This window comes from Dreissena polymorpha, chromosome 2 (genome assembly GCF_020536995.1).
Source record: "Dreissena polymorpha isolate Duluth1 chromosome 2, UMN_Dpol_1.0, whole genome shotgun sequence".
NCBI classification, from domain to species: Eukaryota; Metazoa; Mollusca; class Bivalvia; order Myida; family Dreissenidae; genus Dreissena; species Dreissena polymorpha.
Genome location: NC_068356.1, coordinates 12,268,664 through 12,282,799, shown reverse-complemented (window position 1 = coordinate 12,282,799; position 14,136 = coordinate 12,268,664). Strand labels below are relative to the sequence as shown.

The window sequence follows — 14,136 nt, the reverse complement described above, 5'->3', positions numbered from 1 at the left end:
ACAACGTTGGCCTTTTGCAAGGAGAAATAACATCGCCGATCATGTTCTCACTTTTCGTGAATGATATAGAATTCAGTCTTCAAAACGGATTAAACGCTGGTATAACGCTTGATCAATTATCGGTTTATCTACTCCTATTTGCGGACGATGCAGTTATTTTCTCAGAAACCAAAGAAGGCTTACAGGAATCCTAAGTCAACCTATATATTGTAATAAGTGGAACTTAACTGTCAATATTGATAAAACAAAGATAATGGTTTTTCGAAAGGGGGGTGTCTTGAACAAAAATTATAAATGGACATTCAAAGGCAATAAAATTGAAATAGTCAGTAACTTTAATTATTTAGGTATCGTCCTATCTAGTGGCGGATCATACATACCAGCCACGAACACCTTGTATGGTAAAGCGACAAGGGCAATGAAAAGATTGTTCTCTATAACAAAAGAGATGGAAGTCCCAATAAATATCATGTTCAAGTTATTCGATTCATATGTTTTGTCAATTTTGAATTATAATTGTGAATAATTATGGGGGTTTATAACTGCCAATAATATTGAACGTGTTCACAGGCAATTTTGTAAAAGATTATTAAATGTAAAGATGTCAACTAGTTCATTTTCATTGTATGCGGAAGTTGGTCGTTTCCCTTTAATCATTGGACGCTATTTAAGAATTGTTAAATATTTTCTAAAACTATATCAAACAAAACAAAAGTGACTGTATTCTACACACTGCTATAAATATGCAAAGATCAGAAATTGCTAATATAAAAAATATAGTGAATTGGTCATCAAAAGTGCGCGATATACTTAACCACTCAGGATTTGGAGATGTATGGTTATTCCCTGAATCTATAAATATCGACAAATTCATCCCTTTATTAAAAATAAGATTGCGAGATCAGTATGTAGCTGAATGGAGGACTAACATTGATTCTTCAACGTCGTTAAATTTGTATAAAGAATTAAAACCTACAGTCGAAAGTTCGCCGTATTTAGATATAATTGAAAATAAAAAAAAACATAGAAGGATTATTGCCAAAATGCGTCTCTCATCCCATAACTTAATAATTGAAACAGGCAGACATCATAATATTGACAGGAACGAAAGAATATGCACATGTGTAACTATAACGACATCGAAGATTAGTACCATTTCATACTAATATGTCCGAAATTCCTAGAAGAAAGAATCAAATATATTCCAAAATTCTATTACAAGCGACCGAGTATGTTCAAATTTATTTAACTCCTAAATAGTAGTAAGAAAACGACACTTAGAAAATAAGACATCTATTGTATAACATGTTTCAAAAAAAGAGATAACAATTTGTTTATTATCACATGATATGTTAAGAAGAACTATAACTTATACTAACAATTGAGTGTACTATGCTTGTTACATGTTGTTTGTTAACCATGGATGTATCACATGTATTGATGCATATATATGTATTCCATGTCACATTATAACTTGTAATTTAGAACACTCTCACTCTCCGGTGATAAGTGATTTATTAATTGATGTATGTAATTTGAACATTGTAATTATTTATATTCAGCACGCATGTCTGTAAATTTAACATGCATTTGTATATGACGATAAGCTTGTTATGCTTAAGTCAAAATAAATATTCTGTTCTGTTCTGTTAAAAATAATTCAACTATACACATACACTTTAAGTTAAATATCTATTTTACAGACGTCTATTATTCCACGAAAACACATAAGAGATTATTCGCTAATCTCAAAATAAAAAGTAATATATCCCTTGAACAACAGTTCATTGTGGGGGACTTGTTGAAAAGGAAACTGTTGTTTCTTAAACGTGTCTTGTTTTTTTTATGGTATGTGGACATTTCTTTGGAATTCTATCGGCCAAGCGATAATGGCTGTTTATCCCAAGCATACATGCCTGTTACATCTCACGAATGAATGTACACTCTCTTTACCTGCTATTATAAACCTCGCTCGTCTGCCAAAAATGTTGGCATTCCAGCATCTTATGAACACAGACTCGCTTTATTCACTAATTAAGAATACGCAAACATAGGTTTATCGCCGGATATAACGTGTTCGCGAGGAAAGCGATCGTGCGTGCGCCATTCAATAGTTTTGGATAATAATAACTCAAATATCTTTGGGACCTCTAGCGGAAATGACTCGCATTGTTTTGACAATGAGGCGGCATAGTGAGCCAATCACTATCAATGTGAGTTGGTTGCCTGTGGAACGCGTCGTTTCTGTGAACATCGTATATATGAGTTGTGTTCTTAGAAAACTGGGCATAATGCATGTGCGTAAAGTGTCGTCCCAGATTAGCATGTGCAGTCCACACAGGCTAATCAGGGACGACACTTTTCCCTTTAATGGTATTTTTTATTTTCAAGGAAGTCCCTCCTTACCGAAAATTAAGTTTAGGCGGAGAGTGTCGTTCCTGATTAGGTATGACTCTTTACTCACATGCATTAAGTCCAGTTTTCTCAGAACAAGGCTCATATCATGATGATGCATATGCAATTTGCGAAGTATTGTTGTTAGCATGGTTTATGAATTTGCTTTTGGATGCATGACGCCATGTATGATTTTGTTGGTATTTAAAAACTTGTTCCAACGATAATGTACACGATACTTGTACAATAGCAAATACATTCTTTAATTCATAATAAGCTATATGGATTTTATTTTTCAACTTCACTATTATAACGATTTATATTTTAGTTAAGGTTTGGAATATGATTTAGATTTTTTTAAATAATGTGTAATGACGATTGTGTTTTCCTGCAATCAAACATTAATCTTGTAATACATTATGGTATTGAATGCATGGCTGAAGTGTTTTGTATTCGGATTTTTTTCTCTACACACCCTGCACTTTATTAATGGCCATGCATTCAATGTTATAAAAATTCACGTTTAATAGAGCAGTCCAAGTCATGTATGAAGGATTGGTCGCACATTTGTTTTCAATGAACATCTTACCGACACAAATGCAAAAAGCCTTGATATCGGAAACACAAATGAGCCTCATCGTATGTAATTGGGTCTTACGACAAATCCGAGCAGCGGCAGATACGCCTCTGCATCCGTAAACTCTGATGGCGGGCCATAATGTCTGCATAAGAGACCGCACCACTTTGATTGACTATATGTAAGATTAACATCTATAAACTATATATTTATTGACTTGCACGTATACTTTATATTCGATTTATGTCAAGCGATCGATCGATTTTCATGATTGTGATAGGTCTTACCAGACGAACGCATTTTTGACCATGGATTGTTCTAAATGTACTTGCATATCGTAAACACTTGTAAATGATCTCAATTTAAACCACATTAGACCTTTTTAGCTCACCCGAACACAAAATGCTCATTGTAAGTTTTTCTGATCTCTTTTGTCAGTTGTTCGTCGTCATCATTTGCATTGTTACCCATCAAGAGACCACATGTATTGTCGACAGTTCATGAAATTTAGTCACAACATTTTCTTCGATTTTCGCTCTGTTCCGGGTTGAAAAGCAAGGGTAGACGCCGCATTTAAAGTACAAACAGCAGAAAAAGTTTTTTTAGAGCAGTTCGATTGCTTAGTTTTCTGGTGAGCGATTTAGATTTAAATAATTTGGAAATCGTATAACATTACATGGAGTTTGTATTGTTTTCTTAAGTTCTCAATACATCAACATACATTTGTATATGGTGTTATCAAGTACGTTTTTTAAGATCTAAAGAGACCTTTGTTCACGAGCAGGTATTCGCGAACACACCGTCCGAGGGAGAGCTGCAGCGCGGTGACGTCATTGTAGCCATCAACGGAAGGGACACATCAAACCTCTCTCACAAGCAGGCGCAGGATGCAATAACCGGTGGTGGCGGACAAATAGAGTTGCTTGTTCAAAGGTATGCACACTTTTAACTGCTTTGCTAATTGTGGCTGTAGTTTTCAACAGTAATAGGTCCATGCTGTTTTCCCGAAGAAAAGACCCCCCCCCCCTCACACACACACCTATTTGGACCCTTTGACATAATAGTGACCGGACAGGCAGCTCCAACATAGTATATTGAACGATGCCAAATGCTATATGCCGTTTGAGGCGGACTGACTTGTCAATATCAGGCAATTGGCTCCAAGTGAAGTTTTCTATTTCTTTTATTGTTCCAAACATGTCCATCCTTTGTAATAACCAGTGTATAATAAACGATTGTTTAAGCTCTGAAGATTAATAATATATACCCTCAGAGTAAGTTATACTCCAGAACATATTTTTCTTTTGAAAAAAAAAATCAAAAAGAAAAATAACACTTCATAACAAGATGTGTTTGTGAAACACTATGTCCCCCCATATATTTGACCTTTGACCTTAAAGGATGACCTTGACCTTTCACCACTCAAAATGTGCAGGTTCATGAGATACACATGCATGCCAAATATCAAGTTGCTATCTTCAATATTGCAGGAGTCAGGGCCGTACCGAGGAAATGTTGACTGGGGGGTCCAAACTGGGAGGGTGCGGGAGGGGTTGCCCCTCCGGAATAGATTTTTTTTATTAGGCACTGTTCAAGGTGAATATTAATGAATATAGAAACATATGTTGTGTTATAAATTTATGGATATATAACAAGTAAATCAGCACCTTTCTGAAGTCTAAAGCTTTAATCATTACGGGCCGTCCATAAAGTATGTCACGCTCAAGGTGGGGGGGAGGGTGAGTAAGAAAGTGACAGTTTATGACATGGGGGAGGGAGTCAGGCCATGTGTGATGTCACTCATTTATTAAAAAAAAATGGTATAAATTATTTATTATTTCTTAAGTAGAATTTAAAAATAGTTTTCAAAAATTTGTGAAATATTTGAATTAGTTTTATGTCAAAATAAGACGAATTGCGTATCTCCTGATTCTGTTGTTCGAATGTTTAATAGGCAACTTGGCTGGGCCGGCTTATTCAATAGGCACAACCTCCACAGATTTCAATGACGAAATAATTGGACTGTTCCATTTTTAGTTAGTAAAGGGTTAAAAGAAAATCTAAATTATAATTTCGTTTTTATTAGAGGTTAACACGTGGATAAATATTCATACTGCTCATCGTAACAACCCTACGGTTATAAAAGCCTGTAATGTAAAAGCTCTTCTACCGGTAAGTGAAATTTTAATACGGTTAAATAGTGAATTGAGTTTAAGATTTTTAAATTAAGTATTAATTCAAAAATAATGTTCGAAAGTGTGAGTTTGTGACGTACTTAAGGGAAGGGGGTCCAAGATTTTGTAACAGTTTGTGACATGCCGGGGTAAAAATGGTAAAAAAAAGCGTGACATGCTTTATCAACGACCCCTTCGTGTGCAATTCACACACATGTTTAAAGCTTTAGATTTCAGAAATGTATTACACTTCATAAAGAAGTAAAAGCAACCTTTGAAACTAAAAAACCTTTATAATGAAATGTAACATAAAGTATGACTGTAGAGGAGGTTTGATTTCAAAGAGAAAATACTACTTTGGTTATATGTCAGTAACTGACATATAACCTACTAGTATTTTCTCTTTGAAATCAAACCTCCTCTATATAAAATTTCAAAGTAAATTCATTATAAAATGTTTAACATCTACAATACAGTTTTCACAGAAATGTTTAATAAGCTATGACTCTAGAGGAGGTTTGAATTCAAAAAAGAAAACACTATTATCGTTCAGACCTACGACCTTCTGTATCAGTTCCATCCATTCGCTGTTTCTCTTTCCTTGTCCAATCAAAAGACGTGTTACATCCACCATCAAAAGATGAAGCATTGAGCACAATGGTTAATTGACAGATCGGGGATGTGTTTACAAGGTGATAAGAAAACAATGCCTAGGGGCTTATCTCCACTGGCGAGTAAATTAGCGCTTATCCCCTTGTGTATCAGGGGCAATAAAACACATCTGCACATTTGTATTGCAGGGAAGTGTTCTGTGGGCCCTTTCATGTGAGAAAATTTGCAGTAGGCCCATTACTAAAAAATCATAACTCGACAGCCAGCTGGGGGGGGGGGCGGGCCCCTGGGCCCAGTGCCTGGGTACGGGCCTGGCCAGTTATGGCCAATTTTAAAGTTTGACGCAAACATACCAACAGACCAACAAACAGACAGGACAAAAATAAAATGTCCCCCAGTATAGAATGGGGGACACAAAAATAATTGTTAAGTTTTAAATAATCGCCAATTTCAAAATCGTGTGCCATAACTCGCTCTACCGAGTAGCACGCGCGGTCTATATTAAGAACGCACGGTCCATAGCACGCGCGATTAATGTACATGTTTGCAAATATTGATTGGTCAATCTACTATTGGTAGCCTCTGTCGTATTATACGAACTAATACGCATAATATAGATAAAGATGGAAAAGATAATGTGTAGCACAACTTAGTTAGTTATTACGTGGGCATGCTTCGATACCTCGGTGACCTCCGTACAAAATTTTCAATACAGTCAATCGTGAAGCTGTCTCTACGTCGAAAAGATTTACTTTATGCTCTGTGAGAGTATTCACGAAAATTTTACGCATGACGTATGAAATATTGTTTGAACCATGTTTCAAGCATATGGGTAATGCTTAAAATAAGTAACACATATACTATTTTGTGTTAATTGACGTGAGTAATACATGCACTGTTAATGCAAACAAAATTGTTCAATATTCTATAAGGACATGAATGCTCCACAATACGAATTTACCGTTTAATTGGTATGTTTTGATCATAAGCGTGTGGACTACGAGCAAAGTACTAATGCACAACGTATTCTACCATCTCACTGCTTCGACTTGCAATTGATACAATGATTTATGTAGCGCGGTCCTGAAGCGTGAGGTCCGGAAATGCCAAAACACAGCCGAGACTCATAAAACTGTTTCATCCTTCAGCAATTTACAAGCCAGTTCTCGAAATTCTCTACATCAGATAAGCGATTCTATTAGTTCCTATTTCGCGGATCGATGACTGACAATAATTATTTCTGTCAGATCGAGCTTATCAGTTTAATGACATACAAGGAACATGAGCAGGAAGCGCTTTCCTAGGACTCGTGAAGAGTTTAGAAGAGAGAGACATTTTATTAGAATTCTAGTATCAAATTGTGTTAAAGGCGATAGTCGTTTTAACGTGAAAAGGTAATTAAATGATAAATCGTAAATTATTTAATGTCTACATAATTTTGCAACAATAAGCAATGGTTTTACATTTAAAAATGCAGACTGTGCATCTTTCATTTCTCCGGATTTCTCACTAAGAGAAGATTAATCTTTGCCCCCCCCCCCCCCACACAGACAATAAACTAAATACATAAATAAAATAATAAATAAAAACACGCACAACAAAACACATCATTTTCGGCCTTGACTTAGCTTAAAATTGTGATCGTTTTCTCTTGCTGCCTTACTTTTCTTCACTCTTTTCTACTTGCAAGATATAACTCGGTTAATATTGTTGATTGTATAATTCTGTTCCAAAAACTCATCTTAAAGAAAGAATACAGACTACAGAGTATTAATTATCGAACAATTTGGAAACGACATGCCCTTACTCCCGATTCGTTGAATTGACGTTCCAATTCATGGAATATCACCGGCGCATGGTATATTATTATGTTTTATTTCAAATTTTATTTAAATCGTGATGCTACAATAATATTTTTTGTTTATTGTTTTTATGGACCAAGTATAAGGCTCCATTTCAATGCGGTGATCCCGGTTTGGTTCGTTTTAGCTCACTTGAGCAATAGGTCAAATCTTCGAAAACACTTTTTACCACTATAGTTAACACATTTAAGACGTCATCTCAGTGAACTTTGGTCAGCATGTTTATCATGAAAAATATATAGAACAAGTTTGAATCTGGGTCACGTACGACCAAGAAAAAGTTTTCAAGGTCTCATTATAAACAAAACTTGTTACAACACTAGATGTCACTTTTATGACATCAACTTGATGAATTTTGGTCAGATTGTGTTTCTTGTTTATCAATGTCTTTGACATGTTAGAATCATATTCAGGGGCCTTAAAAACTAGATATCGAGTCAAATGTTTTACAAACGTTGTTTCTTCTCTATAGGCTACATTTATGACTCAGTCTTGGTAAAACTTGGTCAAATTTTAACCCATTTATGCCTAGTGGACTCTCCCATCCTTCTAAATTGGATCAATTTATTTCCAAAATTAGGGATGTCTAGTATATTTCTTTCTATATTTAGAATATTTCTAACATAAATTCCTTTAAGCAAATAGCGTAGACCCTGATGAGACGCCGCATCATGCGGCGTCTCATCTGGGTCTACGCTGTTTGCCAAGGCCTTTTTTTCTAGACGCTAGGCATAAATGGGTTAAAATTTGACAATATGAAGGCAATGTTTGAATCAGGCGGAGTGGAGTCAAAAACTTGTTCACCTAGTTAAGTCTGTTACCATGTTATCCGCGAACTCTGGTTAGAGATCTAGTTCTATCATGTCCCTGTTGCTGTGTTTCCTTTTGTACATGTGTGTATTGTTTTCTTCATTTGTTTGTGTACCTCGTTCGTTGGCAATTTGTTACTTGCCATGAATAAAGGACTGATTTGTATAAGAGTTTTTCTTCGGATGGTGCAGCTGAATGTTAACGATGTGAATACACGTGTAAGCTTTTGTATTGCTTTGTTTCGGTGTGTCCAGAGCTTTGGTCATTTGCCTAAAATTATATAAAAGCGATTTTAAGGAAAACATTCATGTCCTTCAAATGTCTTCTGTAGATAGCCTGGATGCTTAATATATTTAGTTCAGAAACTCCTATCTTTTATCGAAATTTGTGTTCATGTGACTACGCAACAAACTTATAATTTGTATAAGCTATGGTTTCATGGAAAACATGCTTAGTTGTAGCGTTGCGTTTATTTAAGGATTCAAAACATGTAAAGCGTTAGCTTAGTTTGAGTCAAGTTGTCTGACCTTTAAGCGGCAAAAAAATGTTAGATCGGTAATTAACATATATACAATGTATACATGTGTGTATAGTAATGAGTTTCGTGTGTTTATTGCTCTTCAGACCGCTAGGCCCAGTGAGCATCAAACCACTGACTCCCAAAGTCGACACCCGGGCACCCTCTTTCCCGCAATCCCCCGTTAGAGCTCCGCAGGTAACCGTTGTGAGATTTAAGCAATTTTGTAAGACACAATGCAACGATTGCGTGATTCACATCAGACCAATGCTAGGAAAGGCCCCTCGAAAACCTTCAGATGGTTCATGCTACTGTTTATGTTTACTGCTGGAAATAAAGACGACAGTTCTCTGAAATGGAATAAAGTATTATCATTTAAAACGTGTTGTATGCTACATTATTTCGAAAAAAGCGTGGTTATTATGTTACAATTTGAAATGACCTTTTCACAGATTTCTGACATTTTCTAAGATTTCAGTATGTTTTGAAGTTTGTCATTAAATGTTTTTAAATTGATAAATGTAAACATCGGAACTTAAGAGTTCCAGTATAAAACAAAAATAAAATTAAAGAAACAGAAAAAGGTTATCCACACCCAGGCTCGAACCACTGCTCCTTAGAGTGAAATTCTAGCGCTTAAAACACTCGGACATCCATACTGCCATAGTTTCGGATGTATATCAAACACTCGGACATCCATGCTGCCATAGTTTCGGATGTATATCATACCTCGGACATCCATGCTGCCATAGTTTCGGATGTATATCATACTTAATATAAGCAATCATCGTAATGTCACAAAATATAACGGTAACAACAGACCAATCCAAATTATACAATCGTTTCGCGTTTGTAATTCTCATATTTTTAAATCGTCAAAAGAAGCATGTAAGCGCTTGGAAATGTGCAATATTACTCTTTGCTCGCAAAAAGCATAACTACAACGAAAATTTGCAAATCTGAAACATTCTTTTTTCATTTTTGTCAATTTATCAAAACTTGAAAAGGTCCCTTTAATCATATTTACTGTTTACTGGGTAAATACATTTATATTGATTTGTCAAAGAGTCCTCGGTATAAATTGCACACTGATTATGAACATTTATTTGTTCTCTTTTTGGTAGCAACATAGTTAAAACCCACTATTGCAAAATAAGTAAATGACCAAAAAAACATTAAATCGATAAAACAATATAGAGTTTGTAAGTATTTATTGTACTCGCGATAGCTTGTGATGCCAATGAGGTAAATAATGTAAAAAAGTCGATATTAAAACAGCCGAAGCACTTTCAATCATATACATTATCAAATGCATTCCTCCAAGGGAACATTATTCCATTTTATATAGTGAGTAATGCTCCTTTAAATTACATGCATACACACTTAAAACGTGATTCCTCAGTTATTTCGGGTGTTTATATGTGAACACTTACACCACCTTGCAGTAGTGAAATAAGCGATTTTGCAAACGATGCAAAACAAGTTACCTGTCAAAACTGTGCAGCTGTTTCCCATTATTTGTGCACGGGAAATACGTGCACTTGGCATGTGGCCAATTACTCAGTTTATTAGTCGGTTTCGTAATTAGTTTTGAAGGAATATCGAAGTCTGAACCATGATTTTGTTCTTACAGCTTTTATAATTACCAAGTTTTAGAAGGCTAACACTAGATCATTATTGGTTGCTGAGAGTTGAATGAGCGTGTATTTAATTAACGCGTGTACTCGAATAAAAGAAGGCTGCTATTTAAAAGTTTAGCAAATTCATTATAATTCCTAATTGGACCACTGTATATTACTTTCGATTTTTAACGTTGAACAAAGTCATTTAAACTTCTATTTGAATCCCATTTTATAAATTACTGTCAAATGTAAAGAAAGTAAAAAATTCTACCGTATTTGCAATACTTAGTTCTTTTCTTTTTTCTTATGTGTTTCTCTGTTGTTATTGCCAAACGGTCAGTTATTTTGTAAGACTTCACAATGTTTGGCTAGAAAACAAAACTTCTTTTGTTTAAGGCCAGACAGTAACATGACTCATCAATTGCTGATAAGTAAATAATGTATGGCCTATTCGGTCGTGACTTCATAACCAATCTGCGTAACAACTGATTGATTTATTGTAAGAAAAAACACAAGAACAACGTCATAGGCACGTTTTAAACGTAAATATGAAACATAAATTACGTTTCTTTTATACCTACTGATAAAATATGACATTTCTACTGTGAAATAATAGCAGTCAAAATAAACAAATTGTTATTTTCACCGGTGAAAATAACACATTTTCGGAACTACTTTTTCAATTTTTAGATTATCATTTCAAGATTTTTATGACCACGCGTGAATTAAAATCGCTATTCCTACGAATCCAACACATTTTCTTTTTATTTTACGCTTTTTTCATCGTTTATTTACATTGTAAATGAGTTTAACTAGGAGAATTTCGCGGGAATAGTGACGTCAGGGTATTGAAATGTATTGAGGCACGCCACGGGAGAAAGGGTAACTTTCCAGCGAAAGGGAAAGAGCTGTTGCATTTTTTTAAAGGGGCATAAAAGAAACAGACAATTTGTTCATGACAGTGTAAGATCGTTTGTGCGCCACTCGTGACAATATATTTTCTATGATCACGAGTAAAATAACAAACGATCTTACACTGACATGAACAAATATCCTCTATATCTTACTTAGCTTAATTCAACAAAACAATCCTTGTGTGGATTAGACAATAAGTGAAAATAAATTATTGATCATTCGGTTAGTTTTGCCACTCTAAGTCTTTCTGACATTTTATAAAAGGTAATTGTTTGTGCACTGGTGCTAATCACACGTATTTTGCGTGACTGATTTGTTGAATTTTTGAGGACTTCTTTAATTATAACTAACCAATATAACAACACATCCGCCTTTCTGTTTGTCTACGGATGTTTGTGTAATCATTGGAATTTCAACGACATTCAACCATGTGCTATTATTTAGAAACAGAAAACCCACTTTGGTCATTCAGTCATTGAATGACAAACATGCATTGGTCTATTTAAGTAGGATTTAAAAAAATCAAATACAAGTACATAATTATACGTCACCCATTTACTGCAGATTGTTATTCCGGTGTACAAGCCAGGCAAGTCTGGTCCTAAGTCGCCGGTTCGTATCGTGCCAATCTCGCCCCACAAGCCAGCTTCCCATTCCGACACCGGAAGCACGCACGCAGCAACCGACAACATGGATAGTGCAGGTTTCATGCCCAAGAAGGTCACCCTCAACAAATTTGGAGGCGGCACCACGAATTTCGGAACGTCTTTTGGTTCAGCGCCGGGTGGACCTCAGTCGCCACAGCGCGCTACGCATGCGCAGGGTTATCGACCGGTAGCTGCTCCTGCGCAAGTGCATACGCAGGAGACGCAGGTTAACTATCAGACACAGTTCTCTGCGCCGCAACAGTCTCCACATTCGTCCTATACAGCGGGTAAGAACATGATTGTCAATACACTATTTAACAACTCATTTAATTAAATGAATTATTATGCAACTTAATTAAATGAATTATTATGCAACTGATCGTGTTTTCCGAGACATATGAACATTACATATTTTATTTAAATATAATACTTTTCAGAAGAATTTATCCTTAGTTTATTTAGTTAAAGGACTAATAAATAACGCTTCATCAATTAGTATTACTGCCATGAATACATTTAATAGGTATATACTGTACACTATGTGTTCTAGTTGCAAATATATATGATCACTGTTAAATATATATGGAATCAATGCTTATGAAAGTCAGTTCAACAGTTTTCAGTACCAATGTGTACCCATTCTACACATATATGAATATGAATGAATTTCGATTGTGTAATGATATTTTATAGTGTGACCCCTGTGTTTATGTGTGCTTGCATGTCAACTCTCGAGGCGTACCTACGTGTTTATACCGCGATTTGTTAATTAACACATTGTTTGTTATATAAGTAGTGTCAGTAAAATAAACATGAAAACAATATCAGATCATACCAAAATCATAACTCTTTCAGTGCAGGAACCGAATTTTGAAGGCCTTTGCAAACAGTTTGGATCCAGATGAGACGCCACAGAACGTGGCGTCTCATCAGGATCCAAACTGTTTGCTATTCCAATAGTATTCTTTGAAAAAATCGAAGAAAATGCTAATTTATAAATTCAGCAGACGACGTTTTAGCATACAACAAATTTCCCAGCATGCAAAGGGTTAAGTGCGATCTAAGAAGAATTACTTAGTTAGGCATATCATCCGTTTGATGTCCACGTTTTTATTGGTAGTTGATCCTTGTAAAATAACGTTCAGGCTTAGAGAAATATGTTGTCGTACATTTGGGATTGATGCTTACCGTGTATATCAGAAGATCGAGGGGTGGAGGAGGAGACGTTGGGAGGGGTGAACGAACGCAGACGAACTTTCATCCAAAAAGATCAGCGCTCGAACAGTAAGCTTGCATGACGTCACTGTCGTAGGTCTGCAGGTCTGCGGATGTATGTGTTGTCACATGCGGAAAAACGCGGTGTTATTTAATGAAACTAATACGTCAAAGTCAGAGTTTTACAACAAATGTTTGATCGGAGAGTGTTTGGTATGTCCGCTTCTGTAGTAGGTTTTGGTATACTTCATTCAGGTTGCCAGCTTTACCCTGTTTCCATGCAGATAGAGACGCTTTCTCTTGAATACAGTAGTCTGCCTTAACGAACGTTTTAATGTATGTCAATCCATGAATCGTGATAATCCATTTCACCCACCTCCCGCTCCGTTCGCTTAAATTATTTTGTAATAGATGAAATCATACTCATCAATAAATAATATTACAACATCACCAATCAAATGAAGTGATTACATATCTCAGAATGTACGTTTTTACTTGTCCTTCAATAACAAAATACAACATGAGTTTGTATATAGATTAAATCATAAACGCGAGGGTATAAGTGACCCCCTATGGCTCCTCACTGGTATGTTTAGGTGCCCTTGGGTCCGACGAGGACGACTACCCAACCGCCCCTGTCTGGGAGAGACGACAACTTTTTGGGAAAAAAGCTCCCTCCCGCTCAGGTGACACCTCCGTTTAGATCTGGCTACACACTTTGTAAACCTGGAGCCATCACTGACACTCATTACAGCTAGACAGATCCGCTGTGCATGAATAGCTTTGCATGT

At 35.8% G+C, this 14,136-nt stretch overlaps 1 protein-coding gene across 7 annotated transcripts in view; it reads left to right on the top strand.

The window, feature by feature from the left end:
• LOC127865872 (PDZ and LIM domain protein 5-like) overlaps positions 1-14,136 on the top strand; it is a 43,993-nt gene that overhangs the window by 21,356 nt on the left and 8,501 nt on the right. For 2 of the 7 annotated variants that reach the window (XM_052405901.1, XM_052405895.1), the window contains exons 3-7: positions 3,756-3,904; positions 9,054-9,144; positions 12,048-12,417; positions 13,331-13,414; positions 13,942-14,031. In XM_052405901.1, coding sequence (XP_052261861.1) covers positions 3,756-3,904; positions 9,054-9,144; positions 12,048-12,417; positions 13,331-13,414; positions 13,942-14,031 — 784 coding nt within the window. Of the gene's footprint in view, positions 1-2,059; positions 2,214-3,755; positions 3,905-9,053; positions 9,145-12,047; positions 12,418-13,330; positions 13,415-13,941; positions 14,032-14,136 lie in introns of those variants that run through there. The other 5 variants (XM_052405897.1, XM_052405896.1, XM_052405899.1 and 2 more) reach the window with 5 other exon arrangements.